General features: G+C 47.0%; 1 protein-coding gene across 2 annotated transcripts in view; it reads left to right on the top strand.

Annotated features, from left to right (window-relative positions):
* Positions 1-25,861, top strand: part of CDC42BPB (CDC42 binding protein kinase beta) — a 177,092-nt gene that overhangs the window by 100,156 nt on the left and 51,075 nt on the right. Inside the window, exons 13-22 of one of the 2 annotated variants that reach the window (XM_063948485.1) lie at positions 4,136-4,378; positions 4,521-4,631; positions 5,096-5,340; positions 5,835-5,940; positions 7,048-7,172; positions 7,934-8,039; positions 10,306-10,356; positions 12,310-12,458; positions 13,436-13,524; positions 13,615-13,688. In XM_063948485.1, the coding sequence (XP_063804555.1) occupies positions 4,136-4,378; positions 4,521-4,631; positions 5,096-5,340; positions 5,835-5,940; positions 7,048-7,172; positions 7,934-8,039; positions 10,306-10,356; positions 12,310-12,458; positions 13,436-13,524; positions 13,615-13,688 (1,299 nt within the window). The remainder of the gene's footprint in view (positions 1-4,135; positions 4,379-4,520; positions 4,632-5,095; positions 5,341-5,834; positions 5,941-7,047; positions 7,173-7,933; positions 8,040-10,305; positions 10,357-12,309; positions 12,459-13,435; positions 13,525-13,614; positions 13,689-25,861) is intronic. The other variant, XM_063948486.1, reaches the window with a different exon arrangement.

Raw genomic sequence — 25,861 nt, 5'->3', positions numbered from 1 at the left:
GGGAAAGTGACGGTTATCGCTGAAGATGTCTTGACGATGGGCCTTCCCTGGATTCATGTTTTATGATATTTGATCATAAAATTTTTTACTATCCCTGAAAATTCTACCCCACTGAAATCACAGGGTTGGAAGTTCTAAGAAGTAAATGGAAATACGTTCTAGTTATAAAATTCCGCTTCTATTTATTACAAATAAGCTGGTATCCGGACTCCCCTTAGATCGACACCCATTGGTCGACAGTGAATAGGTCAACACTAGAAATAGGTCGACACGGCCATTAGGTCAACATGAGTTTTTCACGTTTTTTATTCTTTTTTTGTACTTTTTCATACTTTACGATCCACGTGGACTACAATTGGGAACGGTAACCTGCCGGAAGCATGGCGAGTGAAGCGAGTCATGCAAGGGGACACGGTGCACTAATTGGGGTTTCCGGTCACTTTATGAAGAAAACGACACCCCAAAAAAAACAAAAAAAACCTCATGTCGACCTTTTTTAATTTCGACCTTGTTTATGTAGACCTAATGGCCTTGTCGACCTAGCCACTGTCAACCAATAGGTGTCGACCTAGACACTGTTGACCCTGCGTCCCACACCCAATAAGCTTTAGTAGTATTAATATTCTAATTGTTCTCTTCACATCAAACGTCATGAGCCAAGAATAACTCAGTACATTGTGAAAACCAAAAAGTAAGTGGAATGGGGTGTTGCGAAAAAGAACCAGATCCTGTCATTTTGCTGTTGCAGTCTGCAACACGAAAGCAAACATCTGATTCGTTGGTTTGGACAGCGGCAGCCGTTATTTGTAGAACAGCTTTCATCTACATCCCTTCCCATTGTGTTACAATTTGCAGATCACCGGTTTCTATCCCTTCCCGGCACAGGGCCCCCTGGGTAATCTTTCACCGCCAGTTGTCAGCCCCGCCCCCTTTCCCTGGAACAGCTGGGATTTGCCTTTATTTGGGAGAAAGTATCTAATACGATGACAACTGTTTACTTTCTGTTTTATGTCGCTACGTCCTTTTTCAGCCGTAGAGGTTTTCTTCTCCAAAAATGTGAGGCTAGATCTAGGAGTATTATGTGTGAATAGAAATATTATGTTTATATAGAAGAACCCGGCTGATTGTTGACTGAGATGTAGTCTGTCAGATTATCAGACAAGGCGTTCATATGCTACATGTGGGTCACATCTGCCCTCCAGGACTTCAGTGTGCCAAATCCTAAGAGGAAAGTGAGAATTATTGGGAAATATCCTGTTAAAAAAAAAAATTATTTGAAATTAAATAGCCTAGAAAACGGGATATATGGGCTTTATTCTGTAAGATCTCAGTGGAGTGCAATATTGCAGAAATGACAGGAATTTAAATGGAAACCAACTTTTTGCATTTGTTTTTTTTTTGGGAGGGATTGAATTTAGGAATAAATAGCTGATTTACATGAGAAGTACAGGGCAGGTGCCTGGTATGGTGCTATGTCGTATATTGGCCCTCATTCCGAGTTGTTCGCTCGCTAGCTGCTTTTAGCAGCAGTGCAAACGCTAGGCGGCCGCCCTCTGGGAGTGTATCTTAGCTTAGCAGACGTGCAAACTAAAGGTTTTTCGAGCAGTTTCTGAGCAGCTCCAGACCTACTCCTAGACTGCGATCACCTCAGACTGTTTAGTCCCTGTTTTGACTTCACAAACGCGCCCTGTGTTCAGCCAGCCACGCCTGCGTTTTTATCCGACACACCTGTGTTTTTACACACACTCCCCGAAAACGGTCAGGAAACACCCACTTCCTGTCAATCACTCTGCGGCCAGCAGTGCGACTGAAAAGCGTCTCTAGGCCTTGTGTGAAACTGCATCGGCTTTTGTGAAAGTACGTCGCGCGTGCGCACAGCGCCCCATACACATGCGCAGAAATGCTGCTTTTTTTACCTAATCACTGCACTGCGAACGAAAGCAGCTAGCGAACAACTCGGAATGAGGGCTGTAGACATATGCAAATGTCTTCCGTCAGATGTGGTTGCAATCTCCATACAGTGTTAAGGCCCCCTATGTCAGCATCCTCAAATCCCCGATCGACGGCACCAGCGATCCTCCTAGGTCCAAAGTGTCTTCAGTTAATAATTTAGGTACACGGACAGGCATCTTGACATAATGAATCTGATAAAACTCTTTCCTGATATTTAAGCATGGGGTTCCTGATGACCTGTGATGTAAGGGGATGGTTTACATGTATTTCACCTGTGTACGGCTACTGGAACTTGGAGTATGGTTGCTGGAGGTCCAGGTTTCCCACAGGCCGCCTGAGGTGGTGCTGAGAGAGCAATTGTCCGGACCTTGGTTTTGTATTTGTGATGTCCGGCTACACCGAGGCCTCACATATTCTGCTGTTGTGCCTCTCAGGGAGGAATTTCTGTGGTAACAGTCATACATATGTTGGTAGTAACTTTATGACCCATCACTCAAGCACACTAATCGTGTATAGACGGAACCGATATCTGAAGACATTGATGAATATTTGACTTGAAGTGTGAAGTGAAGGAACCCACGGATCATTGGGGTGAAGCAGATCATTTATTTGTTAGACTTGCAGGGATTAGTGGTGGTGGTTTGATAACTGAGAAAGTAGGTGAGGTCAGATTCAGTGTTATTATCTGTACTGTTCAACCTGTGGACAAGGTGCTCTGTTTAACCTGTGGACAAGGTGCTAGTGCTGGGCCACCTTTAACCCCTCTGCTGCTAAGAACATGTTGAAGAGGACTTAGCTAAGTCTCTACTGCTGCTTGCAGCTATTGGAAGCTGAGACGGGGCGGGACTTGATGACATCATCTCTGTGCCGTAAAATATAATTAAGCACCGCCCCTTCCAGCCAATACACTACACACTATTGTAAACTGGGAAAATTCACTGCCCTCCATTCTCCAGCTATCTACCCATAGAAAGGGGGGAGGAAAAAGGGGTTAATGGGTACTTCAGCTTCTCAATAGAAGTGGCTTCCATTAACTCTGTTAGGCCCAACCATGCATATTTGCCAATACAAATATTAACTGTGAGATTTATTTTAACAGATACCGTGCCTCCTGGGGACTAGCATTGGTCAGACTGGGGAACAGACCTGTTTGTTTGGAAAATATTAGTTTTATTGCAGTTATTCTATAAGTGTGTTAGCACTTTAGGATCAGCACACAGCCTGATGAAGGACACTCAGAAGAAACTTTTGCCTTATTTTGTCTGAGTCTCAGTAATCCCAATTTGGCACATATGGGAAGGAATGCTTTCATTGCAGTGATTCTTATCTCATTGTCAGTGGTTATGATTTGCAATGCACAGCTATAGACTGACTCTCTACTAATCACCAAAGCAGAGATTGCCCAATTCCTTTGGTTACCGTACAAGCTGGCGACAACTCGCACTTCTGTCTTGTCCCATTGTTCCACTTCAGTAGGCTGTGAGTTGGCCTGTCAGCAGTGTTTTATCTCATCAAACCTGACGGGAACAGTTCTGTAGCTATAGGAATATGATCTGCAGTAAGCTAACCTGCGCTGCTTTACTTTTACATCCTGTGTGTCTTACACCCAATCTCCACATCTTCATTCATTCATTTGTCTCCTGCAAACATAGAAATTGTTGCGTTAAATTTCCAGCATTTTAGAGTATATTCCACCTTTATAAGGCCATGTTCCCGTGCGTTTCATTGTGTACTTTGTATATGGCTTCAACATTAAGTCTACACCCCCTGGATGATATAATGTGTGGGTCTAAACTCTGTTATTTCTCCTGGGTAATGAATGGGTGACGTCTAGTTAATTACACAGGCAGGCCCGGTGCCTCTCAAACACAGTTCTCAAGATACACTTACAGTCCAGGTGTTAAGGATAGCCTTACTTAAGCGCAGGTGACTTAATTATTAGTACCTCAGTAATGTTGTTTTAGCCATCTGGGCTCAAGCATGGATATCCTTAAAACCTGGACAGTTAGTTTGTCTTGTGGACTGTGTGAATAGTGTTGATGGTAAGACTTTTCTTTTGCATAGTGGAAAATATGATATTATACTATAATAAGAAAAGTAATCTGTTCTACTATGATTTTCGTCTGTTTAGACTAAGTGGACCTGTGGATCTGTCATGTTTTTATTGTCTCTCCTTGTAAAGCAACTGTCGGAAGCTCAAGAGAGGTTGAAAGCTCAGACGAAGGAACTGAAAGATGCGCACCAGCAGAGAAAGTTCGCCCTGCAAGAGTTTTCCGAGCTTAACGAGAAGATGGCCGACCTCCGTTCTCAGAAACAAAAGCTTTCTCGTCAGCTCCGGGACAAGGAGGAAGAACTGGAAGGCGTTGTGCAAAAACTAGACTCCATGCGTCAAGAAATGCGGAAGTCCGAGAGAACCCGCAAAGAGGTAACGCATTTTATCTTTTACTGACCATAAACTGTCCTGAGTTTCAGTATCTGCTTAGTCACTCCCAAGTTGACTTAACTTGTGGGTTGGGGTCCTAGATTAGTGACTTGTAATGATTTTCTTTCTGTTTTTTTGGTATTAGCTGGAAGCTCAGTTTGAAGGGGTCACCGCTGAGGCCTCGAAAGAACGCAAATTAAGAGAACACAGCGACAACTTTTCTAAGCAGTTGGAAAGTGAACTGGAAGCGCTGAAGGTGAGTGTTCCAAAAAAATATAAAAATTATATATATATATATATATATATGTATTTATTTATTTGCTGCCACCTTTGATATGCTGTTTATTTACTTTCTGGTGCATACAATATTTGTTTTATCAGTATGTCCTGTATATTAGAGCAATTGCTCTTGTAAGAGTTATCGGTTCCCCATGTAATTATACTGAATTCCGGAACTATAGCAACACGGCATCGTTGTCCCTTGCACTGGGACCGGTTCCTGCACCGCGGCCTAGTTATAAAGTTTGGGTATTTAAAAATATGGCCCAAATTTGCGTCTAAGGACTTTGAATATATGCGCATCATGATTGTGGCGTAATCCTTATAAACAAATAATAATAATCAGAAATTCTCCTTAGAAAGTACTTTAGTTCTTGTTTTTTTACTTTAATGGGCATTCCTGCGTCCTCTACAACCATCAACTTCTGTTTCTCCCTCCAGTTGAAGCAAGGTGGTCGCACCCCTGGGGTGACGTTGGAGCACCAGCAGGAGCTGTCCAAGGCGAAGACCGAGCTGGAGAAGAAAATCTTGTACTACGAGGAGGAATTGCTGCGGCGAGAGACCTCTCACTCCTTGGAAATCAAGAACATAAAGAAGGGAATACACGACTCTGAGAGCCAGCAGCTCGCCCTTCAGAAAGAAATTCTCATCTTAAAGGATAAGCTGGAGAAGTCCAAGCGGGAGAGGTGAGAAGCAATGTGTACACACGTTTACTGTACTGTGTAACGCCCGTCTGCTGTATAATATTATACCGTCCCACCCACTTCCAGACTGACAAATGCTTATAACCGACTGACTCTCTATAGCACACGTCAACGTCTAATACACATGTGGTGTCCATTTAATATCTGTGAGCTGCCTGCTGTATGTCTCCTGCTTGACACTTGTGCTGTCTAGCAAGCATCTACTGTCTAACACTCGCGCTATCTAGTTCTAGTGTGTGCCCTAATTGTAGAACGCTCCTGCTGTCTAACTCATTCTGCCTAGCGGACATCTACGGTCTAACACCTGCTGTCTAGTGTATGATGTGTAGGGCCTGTCTCGTTTGTTTTAATATTGTGACAAAATGCTGTCTTAGAGCCTGTCTACAGCTGTGTGCAGTCTAGAGACCATCTGCTAAGGCGCATGATAAGTGACTGTGTGCTGTGTGCTTGACGCTCTTCTCTCCTTTATTTCCCAGGCAAAGCGAAATGGAGGAAGCAGTGGGAACGGTGAAGGAGAAGTACGAGCGAGAGAGAACCATCGTTTTGGAGGAGAATAAAAAGCTTACCACGGAGACAGAGAGGGTAGGAATTACACACATTAACCTGGCCGTTTGCACCTCTGATCAAATTCCGATTCGTATAAGCGGTCGTCTTTTGCAAGCCAAAAATAAATAAATACTGTTCTGGTTTCCTTTTCATAATGCAATAATAATTCTCAATATCCTTTCATTAAAAAATGAATGGTAGGATTTATCCATCTTTGTCAGGTGGTTTAAGTATTCGCATACCTTTTTCAGACAGAAATCCCGGTAATTACCCGGATCGTTTTGCCGTTCTTTGTCTGACCCTCCCCCCCCCCCCCCTCCCTCCTCCTTTCGCACGCAAAAATTTCAACCCGGTAATTTGCGGATGAAAGGGCCAACCCAGGTCGAAATTCCCAGGTCTCCAACCCTGGTAAATTCCTGGGTCGAAGTCCCGGAAATTTCAACCCTGGTTGACCATTTCACACAGAAAAATGTAAAAGGCCAAATGTACATCTATGTAAACACCAAGCTCCCCTGTCTGCAGTCTGTGCTCTGCCAGGAACCTGCCACATGTGGATGTCAAGTTTGTCCACCTGTTATGGCTGAAAACCCTAGAACCCAGAGGCAGAAAGTTGTGCCCCTAGAGAAGCTGTCACATCCTAGAGAACATGGTCTTCAGTGCCGTCTCCTTCTACTTGGGCAGAGCCTAGAACACTTGTGTGGCGTGGGTGCAAGAGAGGAAGACGTGTTGAAAGTGACATTAGCAGCTCAACAGACTGGCAGCATTTTCTAACTCCGACCTTGCCAACCTAGGGTTCTCCAGCAGTTGTACAACTACACATCCCAGCATGCCCTGCCGCAGTTTTAACATTTCCTAATAGCAAAACTGTGGCAGGACATGCTGGGACTTGTAATTTCACAACAGCTGGAGAGCCGCAGGTTGGCCAGGCCTGTTCAAAATAATTTGTTTAAGGGGGTAGTCCTGTTAAAGTAGTGGAACCACATGTTAATAACCCAGGCCATTGAAGGCAGTGATACTTGTGGCTAATGTTTTATAGCATGTATATGGTTATTAGGCATGCCCGCGATTCATTGTGTCTGCCTGACGTTCTGGCCCAGAGACGTATAATAACCTTTATAATGTGCTTTTCCTGTAACTCTACAGCTCTGTTCTTTCGTGGATAAACTAACTGCACAAAACAGACAAATGGAAGATGAGCTCCAGGACCTGACAGCTAAGAAGGAATCGGTCGCCCACTGGGAAGCTCAGATTGCAGAAATCATTCAGTGGTGAGTATCAGAATATCTCCTTTGCCTTAGCTCCTATACGGCTCTTTCTAGCCTGAGCTATTGGCATTTCCTGTATCTATTCTAGTGGGGTTATTTTAGGTGTGCTTTGACAAATATACCTATATACACCGTTCTTTATTATAACTATGCCTGTCCTTATGTGCTACATAATTATACCCCCTAGCGATTATTCTACAGGTATATGGGGGGGGGGGTTTCAGGCAGACTCATATTTGACCGCAAATCTCAGTGGAGTTGTGCATACAATTTTACACTAGCATATCATTGCTCCGCCATGGGCCGCACAAAGTGCTACACATTGTTCCAGCTTGAAAATCCATCTTTCCCATGTGGTAATAAGAGGTTTGACCATCTATTTCACTGTAACTATGGTGGTCATTCCGAGTTGCTCGCTAGCTACTTTTAGCAGCCGTGCAAACGCATAGTCACCGCCCACGGGGGAGTGTAATTTCGCTTTGCGTGTGCAGCCGAGCGGGACGAAAAAGTTTGTTGCAGTTTCTGAGTAGCCCTAGACCCTCAGTCTTTTTGGTCTCGAAATTGATGTCAGACTGTTAAGTTGTTGTACAGTTCTTAGTTTGGTCACCGGAATGTCTGCCGTCAGCTGTCTGGACAGATGATCTGTGTTTTGTCCTATTGTGTCAGCCCTCTGCTTTATGCCAGAGAGTCAGCAGCTTCTCCTTTGAATATGTGGTGACATGTTCCTTACATTGTATGGTTACACATTTCTGCTGTTCTTCCAGGGTAAGTGACGAAAAGGACGCCCGAGGTTATCTTCAGGCCTTGGCGTCTAAGATGACAGAAGAACTGGAGACGTTAAGAAGTTCCAGTCTTGGCTCTCGAACCCTGGTAGGTGTCACAGTCAGACTACATACACATCTGAGTGATCTCAATAAGTCCGCTTAAAGAAGGAGTCTTGTTGATGGAAGGGTTATGTTTGGATTGGTGGATTGAGTTGTACAGTTAGTATACAGGTGCTTTTGGTTAATATTTGAGCATCTTATTGTATCCAGTATTCAGCTTTTGGAGTGAGTATGTCATCTTCTGAAGTGGGTGCAGATTTAGTAGTCTATAGCTGGCCAGTCATTGCTCTGTAGCCAGTCACATCATCCACTCTCTCAGATCAGCAGGAGGGAAGCGTTACGTGGTAGGTGGCAGTGACTTCTACACCTGTGTGATTGTATTAGTGTGGACATGTGACAGGGGCAGGGACATGATGTGAGGAGGGGAATGGAGACACAGACTGAGAGTGATATAGTGGGAGGAGCAGGGTCCCCAGCAGCACAGAGTATATCAGGAGATGCGTGATATTGAGGACAGGGCTGCATGTGACAGGGGCAGGGACATGATGTGAGGAGGGGAATGGAGGCAGCAGGAAACCACAGACTGAGAGTTATATAGTGGGAGGAGCAGGTTCCGCAGCAGCACAGAGTATATCAGGAGATGAGGGATGTGTCAGTGAGGACAGGGCTGCATGTGACAGGGGCAGTGACATGATGTGTGGAGAGGAATAGAGGCAGCAGGAAGCCACAGACTGAGAGTTATATAGTGGGAGGAGCAGGGTCCCCAGCAGCACAGAGTATATCAGGAGATGAGTGATGTGTCAGTGAGGACCGGGCTGCATGTGACAGGGGCAGTGACATGATGTGAGGAGAGGAATGGAAGCAGCAGGAAGCCACAGACTGAGAGTTATATAGTGGGAGGAGCAGGGTCCCCCAGCAGCACAGAGTATATCAGGAGATGAGTGATGTGTCAGTGAGGACAGGACTGCATGTGACAGGGACAGTGACATGATGTGAGGAGGGGAATGGAGGCAGCAGGAAGCCACAGACTGAGAGTTATATAGTGGGAGGAGCAGGGTCCCCAGCAGTACAGAGAATATCAGGAGATGAGTGATGTGTCAGTGAGGACAGGGCTGCATGTGACAGGGGCAGTGACATGATATGAGGAGGGGAATGGAGGCAGCAGGAAGCCACAGACTGAGAGTTATATAGTGGGAGGAGCAGGGTCCCCAGCAGCACAGAGTATATCAGGAGATGAGTGATGTGTCAGTGAGGACAGGGCTGCATGTGACAGGGGCAGTGACATGATGTGAGGAGGGGAATGGAGGCAGCAGGAAGCCACAGACTGAGAGTTATATAGTGGGACGAGCAGGGTCCCCAGCAGCACAGAGTATATCAGGAGATGAGTGATGTGTCAGTGGGGACAGGGCTGTATGTGACAGGGGCAGTGACATGATGTGAGGAGAGGAATGGAGCCACAGACTGAGAGTTATATAGTGGGAGGAGCAGGGTCCCCAGCAGCACAGAGTATATCAGGAGATGAGTGATGTGTCAGTGAGGACAGGGCTGCATGTGACAGGGGCAGTGACATGATGTGAGGAGGGGAATGGAGCCACAGACTGAGAGTGATATAGTGGGAGGAGCAGGGTCCCCAGCAGCACAGAGTATATCAGGAGATGCGTGATATTGAGGACAGGGCTGCATGTGACAGGGGCAGGGACATGATGTGAGGAGGGGAATGGAGACACAGACTGAGAGTGATATAGTGGGAGGAGCAGGGTCCCCAGCAGCACAGAGTATATCAGGATATGAGTGATGTGTCATTGAGGACCGGGCTGCATGTGACAGGGGCAGTGACATGATGTGAGGAGAGGAATGGAAGCAGCAGGAAGCCACAGACTGAGAGTTATATAGTGGGAGGAGCAGGGTCCCCAGCAGCACAGAGTATATCAGGATATGAGTGATGTGTCATTGAGGACCGGGCTGCATGTGACAGGGGCAGTGACATGATGTGAGGAGAGGAATGGAAGCAGCAGGAAGCCACAGACTGAGAGTTATATAGTGGGAGGAGCAGGGTCCCCAGCAGCACAGAGTGTATCAGGAGATGAGTGATGTATTTGAGAGGGTGGGCTGACATGATGTGAGGAGGGAAATAGTGCAGGAAGCCACAGACTGAGGGCCCATTTCAAAGATGGGCACACAAAATGACTAGTGTGATGGCCGTGTACTCCTTTGGACAGCCTCTCCAGGAAAGGGGGAGCATGGATTGGTAATTGTATTGCTTGTTCATTTAATTTCTGATAACAAATGTTGTGTTCTGCTCGTTGATCTAGCATGAAATGCCCTTTCAGCAAGGACTGACCCCTTACAGTTCTGATAGGCTGGTGAGTTGCACGTGGGGTCTCCCCTGAGCAGATGCGGCTCCATATCTCTGCAGTCACCTGCTGGCAGATCACTCCGGTGGTGGGAAACTTTCTGAAAATATAAATAAACTTTCTAAACTGCTAAAGCTGGACAGCCTCCGTGTCCCCTTTGCTTACGTCTGATTTCAGTTCTAAAATGCTAAGGTGCTGATAAGATAATTACATTATTTATTATCCTATGCAAAGTTGTCCATCCGTGCTGCAGCTGTGCCACCATTCCCAGTCCACCTCTTGCGCCCTAGTCTGATGATAACACTGTCTGAGTGTGCAGTCATCACCATCCACTTACTGTCCTGTGGGTTCCAGCTGGGTGTGCTTTCAAGTTGCAGCTCAGGTCTGTTCACATGTGTGCGCTTTGACACCTAGGGACTAGCAGTTTCGGCAGGCCTGGGGTTTTCTGTTTGTGCGTGGATTTGAATCGTACCACACCCTCTTGGATATACGTTTCTACTGCAACCGCTCCGATTACTTTTCTATTGGTTCCTTAAGATAATTAGTGTGGGTCAATAGAACTAGTTTTACATTTTTATCTGCCATCAATATAACCGTTCGCATTTAGCATCTGTCTCCTACACAAGGTTTGAGACAGACGGTGTTTCAGGCTGCATAGGTTTTGGTTCCCCAGTGGCATAATTGAAAATTGGTCTAGCCCACAAAATGGCCGCCTCCACTGGATTTAGATGTGTGAGGTGATCCAGGAATATATTCGATTGTAGTGGAGGAAAAATGTCCATTGATGAGCCCTCAATGTACCTCGTTGGTTGCATTTTTTGAGAATAAGCAAATAGCGACTTGTTTGTATGAAATGATATTCATAGCCCGTGAGGAGAAGGTTTGCTTTACCGGTAACGCGGAGCACACGTGCATCCGTTTTGCTGTCTGTTCTTGCAGAGCAATTAGACCATTCTAAGAAGTTCACGATGGGTTATCCTGCCTGTTCTTTAAAAAGAACATGATTTTGTGGGAGGCAGCCGGCTGCATTTTAATACCGTGAGCATACTAACTGCTCTAAAATAGGTTACCCGTTAGCCTGCTCTTCCAAGAACAACCCAGCAGATGCTTGTGTGCCCACGTTTCTATAAGCCCTTCCTACTTGCACCTAGCCCACTGCGTGTAGGAGAGGTTTGCTTTCTTTACTTCCTGATGCCTGTGATGGCATTTATTGGTGGCTGGTGACCTTTTGGGGAGATGTATCAAGCCTTGGAAAGAGAGAAAGTGATGTTGCCCAGAGAAACCGATTAGCTTTTATCGTCTATCTAGCACAGTTTATGAAATGACGGCTGATAGGCTGTTTTAGGCAACACTGTATACCTCTCCAAGGCTTGACGCATCTCACCCTGTATATAGCTGCTGCTGCTTAAGCCTGTATATGTCTGGTGTCTGCGGTAAGTGATATTCTGTCTGTATTTCAGTCTGAAAATATCTTTGCGCATTCTACAATCCTAAATCAATCTTTAAATCTGTTCTGTTGAAAAGAGAATCTCTCCTGACCGGTTTAACGTGACACTGCCCCCAAAGCAATAGCAAACGCTGTTCTGTTATCTTTGTCACAGCCATAGGTATATCCCCATTATGTACAACAGACTGAATACGAGTCCTCATCTCTAATCCCTATACCTGCATCATGTACAGTGGCAGTATTAATAAATCCGGGAAGATAAGTCATTAGCCACAGATAGGGGGCGCTCACCATGCACACATAACCACATAATATAAGCCACTTAAGTCAGAGTTCCTGTAGGCGCTCCCCTCCGTATTACACACAGCATTCTCTGCTCTAGTTGTGTCCTCCATAAAATGTGTGGCTCTCTCCCCAGGATATATTCTCTTTTCAATCCACACTCTGTGCAGCGCATGCTACACACTGATCCCCAGGAAGATGGAGCATTAAAACACTTCACGTATTCTTTACAGGACCCGCTGTGGAAGGTCCGCCGCAGCCAGAAACTGGACATGTCTGCGCGACTGGAGCTGCAGTCTGCTCTGGACGCCGAACTGCGTGCCAAACACATAGTGCAGGAGGAGCTGAGGAAGGCGAAAGATGCAAATATTTCATTTGAGAAGTAAGTATATTTTAAATTGCTTTCTAGTGGCCATCTTATTAATGAATTGCAGCACGCCGTGACGACCAGACTTTTTCTGCTGATTGGTTTATCTTGGTTCTGCTGAAAAGCTTATTGTGATTATAAATAGTCACATTATAAAACTTTGAGGGGTTCCCGCTTTCAGCACGTACATGTAAATGTATAGGTTGAATCTAATGTGTAAATTGTTTTAGCCTTATGGCTTCCTTCTGTGCTTTTCAGCCATCCTTTTATATGATCAGACAGAGCATTTTGCTTTATTTCCTAAAGACTAGAACTGGTCTTCTTATAGTCTTCCAATGCAGAGAACTTAGAAGAGCGGTCTCTTAAGGCCCGTACACACTGGCCGATATATCGGCCGTTCAAGAGAAGGGCCGATATATCGGCGGGACCATCAGCCAGTGTGTTCATAGACGTATCGCGTCGGCCCCGCTGCACAGCCTACGGCCAATATATCTACCGATATATTGGCGCGTCGATGTGTGTGTACGGGGCGGTCGGCCGACTGCCCGTACACATGCTGCGGCGGCCGTCGGTGATTGACAGCTGAACTGGGCGGGCGTGTGTACACGCCCGCCCAGTTCATGACGTCAGTGCCCGACGGTTCGGGCAGTGTGTATGCACAGCACACTACCCGATCCGTCCATAGATATATCTGCAGATCAATTGATCTGCAGATATATCTTTCTAGTGTGTACCCACCTTTACTTACAGCACACTCTGGGAGAGATGAACAAACCTTCTAAAGAGGACGTTTCCTATAGCAACCAACCAGCTTCCAACTATCATTTATCAAGTACTTTCTATAAAATGATAGCTTGAATCTGGTTGCCGTGGGAAACGTCTTCATCTGTCATAGAATATGTAGCGCATTGCGGAGTATCTCAGTTCTGCCTTCCTTATGTTTGTTGTGCATCATTTAAAGATCGGTTCTGATGATGGTTCCTGTATTGTAGTAAGCTGAAAGAGGCGGATGCTAGAACCACGGAGCTGCAGGAAGAAATGGAAAGCTTAAAGAAGAAGCTGAAAGACAAAGACGACAGTGGTCAGTACATTGGGCGATAAGGCGCCTTATTTATATCCTGGAAGATGCATTGTCTGACATGTAATTCTGTGTTATTCTGCTTGTTTTTAGGGCTTAAGCTTCCTGACTTCCAGGAGTCGATTTTTGAATATTTCAATACCTCTCCCCTGCCACACGACCTGAGGGTGAGTGTTCCCTCTCTAATGGGTCACCAAACTGGTTCCCATACATGTATTACTGTCTCTGCACCAGCCCTGTCCCCCTGATATGTATTACTGCCTCTGCACCTGCCCTGTCCCCCTGACATGTATTACTGTCTCTACACCTGCCCTGTCCCCCTGACATGTATTACTGTTTCTGCACCTGCCCTGTTCTCCTGACATGTATTACTGTCTCTGCACCACCTCTGTCCCCCTGACATGTATTACTGTCTTTGCACCTGCCCTGTCCTCCTGACATGTATTACTGTCTCTGCACCACCTCTGTCCCCCTGACATGTATTACTGTCTTTGCACCTGCCCTGTCCCCCTGACATGTATTACTGTCTCTACACCTGCCCTGTCCCCTGACATGTATTACTGTTTCTGCACCTGCCCTGTTCTCCTGACATGTATTACTGTCTCTGCACCACCTCTGTCCCCCTGACATGTATTACTGTCTTTGCACCTGCCCTGTCCCCCTGACATGTATTACTGTCTCTGCACCAGCCCTGTTCTCCTGACATGTATTACTGTCTCTGCACCACCTCTGTCCCCCTGACATGTATTACTGTCTTTGCACCTGCCCTGTCCCCCTGACATGTATTACTGTCTCTACACCTGCCCTGTCCCCTGACATGTATTACTGTTTCTGCACCTGCCCTGTTCTCCTGACATGTATTACTGTCTCTGCACCACCTCTGTCCCCCTGACATGTATTACTGTCTTTGCACCTGCCCTGTCCCCCTGACATGTATTACTGCCTCTGCACCAGCCCTGTTCTCCTGACATGTATTACTGCCTCTGCACCAGCCCTGTCCCCCTGACATGTATTACTGTCTCTGCACCACCTCTGTCCTCCTGACATGTATTACTGCCTCTGCACCAGCCCTGTCCCCCTGACATGTATTACTGCCTCTGCACCAGCCCTGTCCTCCTGACATGTATTACTGTCTCTGCACCACCTCTGTCCCCCTGACATGTATTACTGTCTCTGCACCTGCCCTGTACTCCTGACATGTATTACTGTCTCTGCACCTGCCCTGTTCTCCTGACATGTATTACTGTCTCTGCACCACCTCTGTCCCCCTGACATGTATTACTGTCTTTGCACCTGCCCTGTCCCCCTGACATGTATTACTGCCTCTGCACCAGCCCTGTTCTCCTGACATGTATTACTGCCTCTGCACCAGCCCTGTCCCCCTGACATGTATTACTGCCTCTGCACCAGCCCTGTCCTCCTGACATGTATTACTGTCTCTGCACCACCTCTGTCCCCCTGACATGTATTACTGTCTCTACACCTGCCCTGTTCTCCTGACATGTATTACTGTCTCTGCACCACCTCTGTCCCCCTGACATGTATTACTGTCTCTGCACCACCTCTGTCCCCCTGACATGTATTACTGTCTCTGCACCTGCCCTGTCCCTCTGACATGTATTACTGTCTCTGCACCAGCCCTGTCCCCCTGACATGTATTACTGCCTCTGCACCAGCCCTGTCCCCCTGACATGTATTACTGTCTCTGCACCACCTCTGTCCCCCTGACATGTATTACTGTCTCTGCACCACCTCTGTCCCCCTGACATGTATTACCGTCTCTGCACCTGCCCTGTCCCCCTGACATGTATTACTGTCTCTGCACCTGCCCTGTCCCTCTGACATGTATTACTGTCTCTGCACCACCTCTGTCCCCCTGACATGTATTACTGTCTCTGCACCACCTCTGTCCCCCTGACATGTATTACTGTCTCTGCACCAGCCCTGTCCCCCTGACATGTATTACTGTCTCTGCACCTGCCCTGTCCCTCTGACATGTATTACTGTCTCTGCACCACCTCTGTCCCCCTGACATGTATTACTGTCTCTGCACCTGCCCTGTCCCTCTGACATGTATTACTGTCTCTGCACCAGCCCTGTCCCTCTGACATGTATTACTGTCTCTGCACCACCTCTGTCCCCCTGACATGTATTACTGTCTCTGCACCAGCCCTGTCCCCCTGACATGTATTACTGTCTCTGCACCAGCCCTGTCCCCCTGACATGTATTACTGTCTCTGCACCACCTCTGTCCCCCTGACATGTATTACTGTCTCTGCACCAGCCCTGTCCCCCTGACATGTATTACTGTCTCTGCACCACCTCTGTCCCCCTGACATGTATTACTGTCTCTGCACCAGCCCTGTCCCCCTGACATGTATTACTGTCTCTGCACCAGCCCTGTCCCCCTGACATGTATTACTGTCTCTGCACCACCTCTGTCCCCCTGACATGTATTACTGTCTCTGCACCTGCCCTGTCCCCCTGACATGTATTACTGTCTCTGCACCTGCCCTGTCCCCCTGACATGTATTACTGTCTCTGCACCAGCCCTGTCCTCCTGACATGTATTACTGTCTCTGCACCAGCCCTGTCCCTCTGACATGTATTACTGTCTCTGCACCACCTCTGTCCCCCTGACATGTATTACTGTCTCTGCACCAGCCCTGTCCCTCTGACATGTATTACTGTCTCTGCACCACCTCTGTCCCCCTGACATGTATTACTGTCTCTGCACCAGCCCTGTCCCCCTGACATATATTACTGTCTCTGCACCACCTCTGTCCCCCTGACATGTATTACTGTCTCTGCACCTGCTCTGTCCCCCTGACATGTATTACTGTCTCTGCACCTGCCCTGTCCCCCTGACATGTATTACTGTCTCTGCACCTGCCCTGTCCCCCTGACATGTATTATTGTCTCTGCACCTGCCCTGTCCTCCTGACATGTATTACTGCCTCTGCACCTGCCCTGTCCCCCTGACATGTATTACTGTCTCTGCACCAGCCCTGTCCTCCTGACATGTATTACTGTCTCTGCACCACCTCTGTCCCCCTGACATGTATTACTGTCTCTGCACCACCTCTGTCCCCCTGACATGTATTACTGTCTCTGCACCTGCCCTGTCCCCCTGATATGTATTACTGTCTCTGCACCACCTCTGTCCCCCTGACATGTATTACTGTCTCTGCACCTGCCCTGTCCCTCTGACATGTATTACTGTCTCTGCACCACCTCTGTCCCCCTGACATGTATTACTGTCTCTGCACCTGCCCTGTCCCCCTGATATGTATTACTGTCTCTGCACCTGCCCTGTCCCTCTGACATGTATTACTGTCTCTGCACCACCTCTGTCCCCCTGACATGTATTACTGTCTCTGCACCTGCCCTGTCCCCCTGACATGTATTACTGTCTCTGCACCAGCCCTGTCCTCCTGACATGTATTACTGTCTCTGCACCAGCCCTGTCCCCTGACATGTATTACTGTCTCTGCACCAGCCCTGTCCCCTGACATGTATTACTGTCTCTGCACCAGCCCTGTCCTCCTGACATGTATTACTGTCTCTGCACCTGCCCTGTCCCCTGACATGTATTAGTCTCTGCGCCATCTCTGTCCCCCTGACATGTATTACTGTCTCTGCACCATCTCTGTCCTCCTGACATGTATTACCGTCTCTGCACCTGCCCTGTCCCCTGACATGTATTAGTCTCTGCGCCATCTCTGTCCCCCTGACATGTATTACTGTCTCTGCACCATCTCTGTCCTCCTGACATGTATTACCGTCTCTGCACCTGCCCTGTCCCCCTGACATGTATTACTGTCTCTGCACCATCTCTGTCCTCCTGACATGTATTACTGTCTCTGCACCATCTCTGTCCTCCTGACATGTATTACTGTCTCTGCACCATCTCTGTCCTCCTGACATGTATTACCGTCTCTGCACCTGCCCTGTCCCCCTGACATGTATTACCGTCTCTGCACCTGCCCTGTCCCCCTGACATGTATTACTGTCTCTGCACCATCTCTGTCCTCCTGACATGTATTACCGTCTCTGCACCTGCCCTGTCCTCCTGACATGTATTACTGTCTCTGCACCATCTCTGTCCTCCTGACATGTATTACTGTCTCTGCACCATCTCTGTCCCCCTGACATGTATTACTGTCTCTGCACCATCTCTGTCCCCCTGACATGTATTACTGTCTCTGCACCATCTCTGTCCTCCTGACATGTATTACTGTCTCTGCACCATCTCTGTCCTCCTGACATGTATTACTGTCTCTGCACCTGCCCTGTCCCCCTGACATGTATTACTGTCTCTACACCTGCCCTGTCCCCCTGACATGTATTACTGTCTCTGCACTGGCCCCATCTACAGTTTGTGTGGATTTTCAGGTATATTAATCATATGAATTTCTCTCATCCATCCTCTTTGAGGACACTACTAACCTTTGGCGCAATGCAGAATTTGTCACTAAAATGGTTACACGGTATCTGTAATGTAGCTCCTCGGCTGTGTTACTTCTTCTTACTATACTGGATAGACAGCCTGTAACTTTTTAGGGTTTCTCTACGTACTGGTCCAATTGGCAAACGGCGCTGTGTAAGATTTCCTCTCCATGAGCCATTGGTTGGACTGTATTTTTCAGTTGTTGTGGTCACCTTGGAAGGGCCATGAATTAGGCTACCACAGTCTGTAGTCAGCTACATTACTAACGAGTTGCTGCAGTTTAATTACACTTCCTGCATTTCGCCCTATATGCCACATGGTAAGTAGTGTCCCCAGAGAAAATCATTTAGTGATGTACAGAATTTCTCTATCGTCCTAGTGGATGCTGGGGTTCCTGAAAGGAGCATGGGGAATAGCGGCTCCGCAGGAGACAGGGCACAAAAAGTAAAGCTTTAGGATCAGGTGGTGTGCACTGGCTCCTCCCCCTATGACCCTCCTCCAAGCCTCAGTTAGATTTTTGTGCCCGGCCGAGAAGGGTGCAATCTAGGTGGCTCTCCTAAAGAGCTGCTTAGAAAAGTTTAGCTTAGGTTTTTTATTTTACAGTGAGTCCTGCTGGCAACAGGATCACTGCAACGAGGGACTTAGGGGAGAAGAAGTGAACTCACCTGCGTGCAGGATGGATTGGCTTCTTGGCTACTGGACATTAGCTCCAGAGGGACGATCACAGGTACAGCCTGGATGGTCACCGGAGCCTCGCCGCCGGCCCCCTTGCAAGGTCCAGAATCGGCGGCAGAAGACTCCTCAGTCTTCTTAAGGTAGCGCACAGCACTGCAGCTGTGCGCCATTTTCCTCTCAGCACACTTCACACGGCAGTCACTGAGGGTGCAGGGCGCTGGGAGGGGGGCGCCCTGGGAGGCAAATGAAAACCTTTTTTGGCTAAAAATACCTCACATATAGCCTCCGGGGGCTATATGGAGATATTTAACCCCTGCCAGAATCCGTTAAGAGCGGGAGACGAGGCCGCCGAAAAAGGGGCGGGGCCTATCTCCTCAGCACACAGCGCCATTTTCCCTCACAGAAAGGCTGGAGGGAAGGCTCCCAGGCTCTCCCCTGCACTGCACTACAGAAACAGGGTTAAAACAGAGAGGGGGGGCACTAATTTGGCGTTAGAAATATATAAAAAAGATGCTATAAGGGAAAACACTTATATAAGGTTGTCCCTATATAATTATAGCGTTTTTGGTGTGTGCTGGCAAACTCTCCCTCTGTCTCTCCAAAGGGCTAGTAGGTCCTGTCCTCTATCAGAGCATTCCCTGTGTGTGTGCTGTGTGTCGGTACGTGTGTGTCGACATGTATGAGGACGATGTTGGTGAGGAGGCGGAGCAATTGCCTGTAATGGTGATGTCACTCTCTAGGGAGTCGACACCGGAATGGATGGCTTATTTAGGGAATTACGTGATAATGTCAACACGCGCCAAGGTCGGTTGACGACATGAGACGGCCGACAAACAATTAGTACCGGTCCAGACGTCTCAAAAACACCGTCAGGGGTTTTAAAACGCCCGTTTACTTTAGTCGGTCGACACAGACACAGACAGGGACACTGAATCCAGTGTCGACGGTGAATAAACAAACGTATTCCTTATTAGGGCCACACGTTAAGGGCAATGAAGGAGGTGTTACATATTTCTGATACTACAAGTACCACAAAAGAGGGTATTATGTGGGATGTGAAAAAACTACCGTAGTTTTTCCTGAATCAGATAAATTAAATGAAGTGTGTGATGATGCGTGGGTTCCCCCCGATAGAAAATATGGGCGGTATACCCTTTCCCGCCAGAAGTTAGGGCGCGTTGGGAAACACCCCTTAGGGTGGATAAGGCGCTCACACGCTTATCAGAACAAGTGGCGGTACCGTCTATAGATAGGGCCGTCCTCAAGGAGCCAGCTGACAGGAGGCTGGAAAAATATCATAAAAAGTATATACACACATACTGGTGTTATACTGCGACCAGCGATCGCCTCAGCCTGGATGTGCAGAGCTGGGGTGGCTTGGTCGGATTCCCTGACTAAAAATATTGATACCCTTGACAGGGACAGTATTTTATTGACTATAGAGCATTTAAAGGATGTATTTCTATATATGCGAGATGCACAGAGGGATATTTGCACTCTGGCATCAAGAGTAAGTGCGATGTCCATATCTGCCAGAAGATGTTTATGGACACGACAGTGGTCAGGTGATGCAGATTCCAAACGGCACAAAGGTGTATTGCCGTATAAAGGAAGAGGAGTTATTTGGGGTCGGTCCATCGGACCTGGTGGCCACGGCAACTGCTGGAAAATCCACCGTTTTTACCCTAAGTCACATCTCTGCAGAAAAAGACACCGTCTTTTCAGCTTCAGTCCTTTCGTCCCTATAAGAGTCATATCTGCCCAGGGATAGAGGAAAGGGAAGAAGACTGCAGCAGGCAGCCCATTCCCAGGAACAGAAGCGTTCCACCGCTTCTGACAAGCTCTCAGCATGACGCTGAGACCGTACAGGACCCCTGGATCCTACAAGTAGTATCCCAGGGGTACAGTTTGGAATGTCGAGACGTTTCCCCTGCGCAGGCTCCTGAAGGCTGCTTTACCAAGGTCTCCCTCCGACAAGGAGGCAGTATGGGAAAAAATTCACGAGCTGTATTCCCAGCAGGTGATAATTAAATTACCCCTCCTACAACAAGAAAAGGGGTATTATTCCACACTATATTGTGGTACTGAAGCCAGAAGGCTAGGTGAGACCTATTCTAAATCTAAAAAAATTTGAACACTTACAAAGGTTCAAATCAAGATGGAGTCACTCAGAGCAGTGATAACGAACCGGGAAGAAGGGGACTATCTGGTGTCCCGAGACATCAGGGATGCTTACCTCCATGTCCCAAATTTGCCCTTATCACTAAGGGTACCTCAGGTTCGTGGTACAGAACTGTCACTATCAGTTTCAGACGCTGCCGTTTGGATTGTCTACGGCACCCCGGGTCTTTACCAAGGTAATGGCCGAAATGATGGTTCTTCTTCGAAGAAAAGGCGTCTTAATTATCCCTTACTTGGACGATCTCCTGATAAGGGCAAAGTCCAGGGAACAGTTGGAGGTCGGAGTAGCACTATCTCGGATACTGTTACAACAGCAGGGGTGGATTCTAAAGATTCCAAAATCGCAGCTGATCCCGACAACAAGTCTCCTGTGCTTAGGGATGATTCTGGACACAGTCCAGAAAAAGGTGTTTCTCCCGGAAGAGAAAGCCAGGGAGTTATCCGAGCTAGTCAGGAACCTCCTAAAATCAGTGCATCATTGCACAAGGGCCATGGTAAAAAAATGGTGACTTCCTTCGAAGCAATTCCAGTCGGCAGATTTCATGCAAGAACTTTTCAGTGGGATCTGCTGGACAAATGGTCCGGATCGCATCTTCAGATGCATCAGCGGATAACCCTATATCCAAGGACAAGGGTGTCTCTCCTGTGGTGGTTACAGAGTGCTCATCTTCTAGAGGGCCGCAGATTCGGCATTCAGTTTTGGATGTTGGTGACCACGGAGGCCAGCCCGAGAGGCTGGGGAGCAGTCACACAAGGAAAAAAATTCCAGGGAGTGTGATCAAGTCTGGAGATTTTTCTCCACATAAATATAGCTAAGGGTAAATTTATAATGCTCTAAGCTTAGCAAGACCTCTGCTTCAAGGTCAGCCGGTATTGATCCAGTGGGATAAAACATCACGGCAGTCGCCCACGTAAATAGACAGGGCGGCACAAGAAGCAGGAGGGCAGTGGCAAAAACTGCAAGGACTTTTCGCTGGGCGGAAAATCATGTGATAGCACTGTCAGCAGTGTTTCATTCCGGGAATGGAAACTGGGAAGCAGACTTCCTCAGTAGGCACGACCTCCACCCGGCAGAGTGGGAACTTCATGGGGAAGTTTTCCACATAATTGTAAACCGTTGGGAATTACCAAAGGTGGACATGATGGCGTCCCGTCTGAACAAAAAACGGGACAGGTATTGCGCCAGGTTAAGAGACCCTCAGGCAATAGCTGTGGACGTTCTGGTAACACCGTGGGTGTACCAGTCGGTGTATGTGTTCCATCCTCTGCTTTTCATACCTAAGGTACTGAGAATTATAAGACGTAGAGGAGTAAGAACTATACTCATGGCTCCGGATTGGCCAAGAAGGACTTGGTACCCGGAACTTCAAGAGATGCTCACAGAGGACTTATGGCCTCTGCCGCTAAGAAGGGACTTGTTTCAGCAAGTACCATGTCTGTTCCAAGACTTACCGCAGCTGCGTTTGACGGCATGGCGGTGGAACGCCGGATCCTAAGGGAAAAGGCATTCAGGAAGAGGTCATTCCTACCCTGGTCAAAGCCAGAAAGGAGGTGACCGCACAACATTATCACCACATGTGGCGAAAATATGTTGCGTAGTGTGAGGCCAGGAAGGCCCCACGAAGAAATTTCAACTCGGTCGATTCCTGCATTTCTTGCAAACAGGAGTGTCTATGGGCCTCAAATTGGGGTCCATTAAGGTTCAAATTTCGGCCCTGTCGATTTTTCTTCCAGAAAGAATTGGCTTCAGTTCCTGAAGTCCAGAAGTTTGTCAAGGGAGTATTGCATATACAACCCCCTTTTGTGCCTCCAGTGGCACTGTGGGATCTCAACGTAGTTCTGGGATTCCTCAAAACACATTGGTTTAAAACCAGTCAAATCTGTGGATTTGAAGCATCTCACATGAAAAGTGAACATGCTCTTGGACCTGGCCTGGACCAGGCGAGTGTCAAATTGGTGGTTTTTTTCTCAAAAAAGCCCATATCTGTTTGTCCATTCGGACAGGGCAGAGCTGCGGACTCGTCCCCAGTTCTCTCCCTAAGGTGGTGTCAGTGTTTCACCTGAACCAGCTTATTGTGGTGTCTTGCGCCTACTAGGGACTTGGAGGACTCCAAGTTGCTAGATGTGGTCAGGGCCCTGAAAATATAGGTTCCAGGATGGCTGGAGTCAGGAAAACTGACTTGCTGTTATCCTGTATGCACCCAACAAACTGGGTGCTCTTGCTTTTAAGCAGACTTTTGCTAGTTGGATGTGTAATACAATTCAGCTTGCACATTCTGTGGCAGGCCTGCCACAGCCAAAATATGTAAATGCCCATTCCACAAGGAAGGTGGGCTCATCTTGGGCGGCTGCCCGAGGGGTCTCGGCTTTACAACTTTGCCGAGCGGCTATTTAGTCAGGGGCAAACACGTTTGTAAAATCCTACAAATTTGATACCCTGGCTAAGGAGGACCTGGAGTTCTCTCATTCGGTGCTGCAGAGTCATCCGCACTCTCCCGCCCGTTTGGGAGCTTTGGTATAATCCCCATGGTCCTTTCAGGAACCCCAGCATCCACTAGGACGATAGAGAAAATAAGAATTTACTTACCGATAATTCTATTTCTCGGAGTCCGTAGTGGATGCTGGGCGCCCATCCCAAGTGCGGATTATCTGCAATACTTGTACATAGTTACAAAAATCGGGTTATTATTGTTGTGAGCCATCTTTTCAGAGGCTCCGCTGTTATCATACTGTTAACTGGGTTCAGATCACAGGTTGTACAGTGTGATTGGTGTGGCTGGTATGAGTCTTACCCGGGATTCATAAATCCTTCCTTATTGTGTACGCTCGTCCGGGCACAGTACCTAACTGAGGCTTGGAGGAGGGTCATAGGGGGAGGAGCCAGTGCACACCACCTGATCCTAAAGCTTTACTTTTTGTGCCCTGTCTCCTGCGGAGCCGCTATTCCCCATGGTCCTTTCAGGAACCCCAGCATCCACTACGGACTCCGAGAAATAGAATTATCGGTAAGTAAATTCTTATTATTTGCACCACTTCTAATGCGTTCACTGTCTGATTGTTAATAGCGCACATGTTACCACTGTCCTCTGCGCCAGTTGAATTGTCCCTGAATGTTTGTACAGTGGGAGTTGTCTAGCTGTAGAGCAGTGCGGAACCTGTCCATTGGTGCCCCAAATACTTTCTATTAGTACATTCTATTGTGAAGAGACTGTTTAGTAAACTGGAATCTTGGGGCCCAATGTATCAAACAAGTCACAAATCGCTGCATTAGTAGTTGCTCTGGCTGTGTCTGTGACCCCAAATTCCGTCAGCTGTGGGTGCTAAGTACTTATGTTTTATCCTCCATATTCGTTGCCATAAAGGAGCCAGTGTCTACCTCGTCCACGTCCTCACTTCTAGCGTTTTGGGAAGACGTAAGTGCGCTGACAACTTTCTACCCATGGCCGTCCTAAAAGCCGTTAACCTAGCTGACCTTTTAAACTACATTTAACCTTTCTCTATACCAACAATAATGAAACATACCATCACTCACTAATCTCCAGATTACATGTCTCATTAACATTATATAAGACATAGGGCCTAATTCTGAGTTGATCGCAGCAGCAAATTTGTTAGCAGTTGGACAAAACCATGTGCACTGGAGGGGGGGGGGGGGGGGGAGATGTAACATGTGCAGAGAGAGTTAGATTTGGGTTGGGGTGTATTCAAACTGAAATCTAAATTGCAGTGTAAAAATAAAGCAGCCAATATTTACCCTGCACAGAAACACTATAACCCACCCAAATCTAACTCTCTCTGCACATGTTACATCTGCCCCACCTGCAGTGCACATGGTTTTTCCCAACTGCTAACAAATTTGCTGCTATGATCAGGTCTGAATTACCCCCCATAGTTCTCAAGCTATTTTAAAGCAGAAATTCCGTTAAAAAAAATTTGGATATATATTTTTGAATATTTTTTTTTTTTTATATATATATATATGTTGCAATGGCCGGCTACGGAAAGCTATATATATAATTTACGTTTGTTTCTTCATGCTGCCTTTGAGTTATAGCTCTGTACAGTATTATGCAGCTATCATGGAAGTCACATGACACATCATTTAGGGAGCAGAGTGGCTTTTGAATGCCCCTCTGAGCTCTATTCTCACATGACCACAGAGGCTACTCTAAACAATACCTGTCCAGCTAGAAGTCTGTGAGTGTGACTGGCAGCCATACTTTTCATGCCTCCATACAGACGGAGATAATGATTTGTAGGACGACAGCTGTGAACAATGTTCCATAATTAGAAGGCGATTGTCTTTTAAAAATCTGTTTGGTAATGCAGCTTTAATGTCCATTACAGTACTTGTTAACCCTTAACTGTTCGGGGAGCATAAGTTAATTTTATCAGGTTGTTTATTCATGAAAGTTTATATAGTGCCACCACAATACACAGCGCTGAATAGAGAATATTTATCATTCACATCAGTTCTTGCCCTATTGGAGCTTAAAGTCGAAAGAACACACAAATAGGGACATACTGTACCAGGGTCCGTTTTAGTTGGCAATCAATTAATGTAAAGTTCTGCTTTTAGACTGGACTTGGAAACAACCTGAAGTAAACGTATGGAGAACATACAAACTTTACGCAGGGTCCTGGTCAGAATCGGGCACAATGGTTTATGTAATAAATTGAATGAATATTCTTTTGCCGCTTTCAGCTTCGTAGTCTGGAATTTGTACTTGATCATTGCTTGTGTTTATAGCCTGCTGGACTCGCTTTAGTAGTGGGGGTATAAAATACACACAAGCATTTACTTTGCATCTAATTAGTATTTGCCGTGTCGGCAGGCGTTATTGTTATGTATAATATAATGTATTTCCCAGTTATCCGCCCCTGGGATGAACACCACCAATATTGCCAGGGTGCACTTTTCCACCATATGGGAGTATCTTGGCACTTTCACCTAAAAGCTCCACCTTGGTGGAATAGGTTTGGAAACCAAACTGTGCTGTGGAGACGGGCGTCTTTTATAGCCGTTGAGATGAA

This window comes from Pseudophryne corroboree, chromosome 12 (genome assembly GCF_028390025.1).
Source record: "Pseudophryne corroboree isolate aPseCor3 chromosome 12, aPseCor3.hap2, whole genome shotgun sequence".
Lineage (NCBI taxonomy): Eukaryota > Metazoa > Chordata > Amphibia > Anura > Myobatrachidae > Pseudophryne > Pseudophryne corroboree.
Note: the sequence above shows the minus strand (reverse complement) of the source record. Positions and strands in the feature narration are given on the sequence as shown.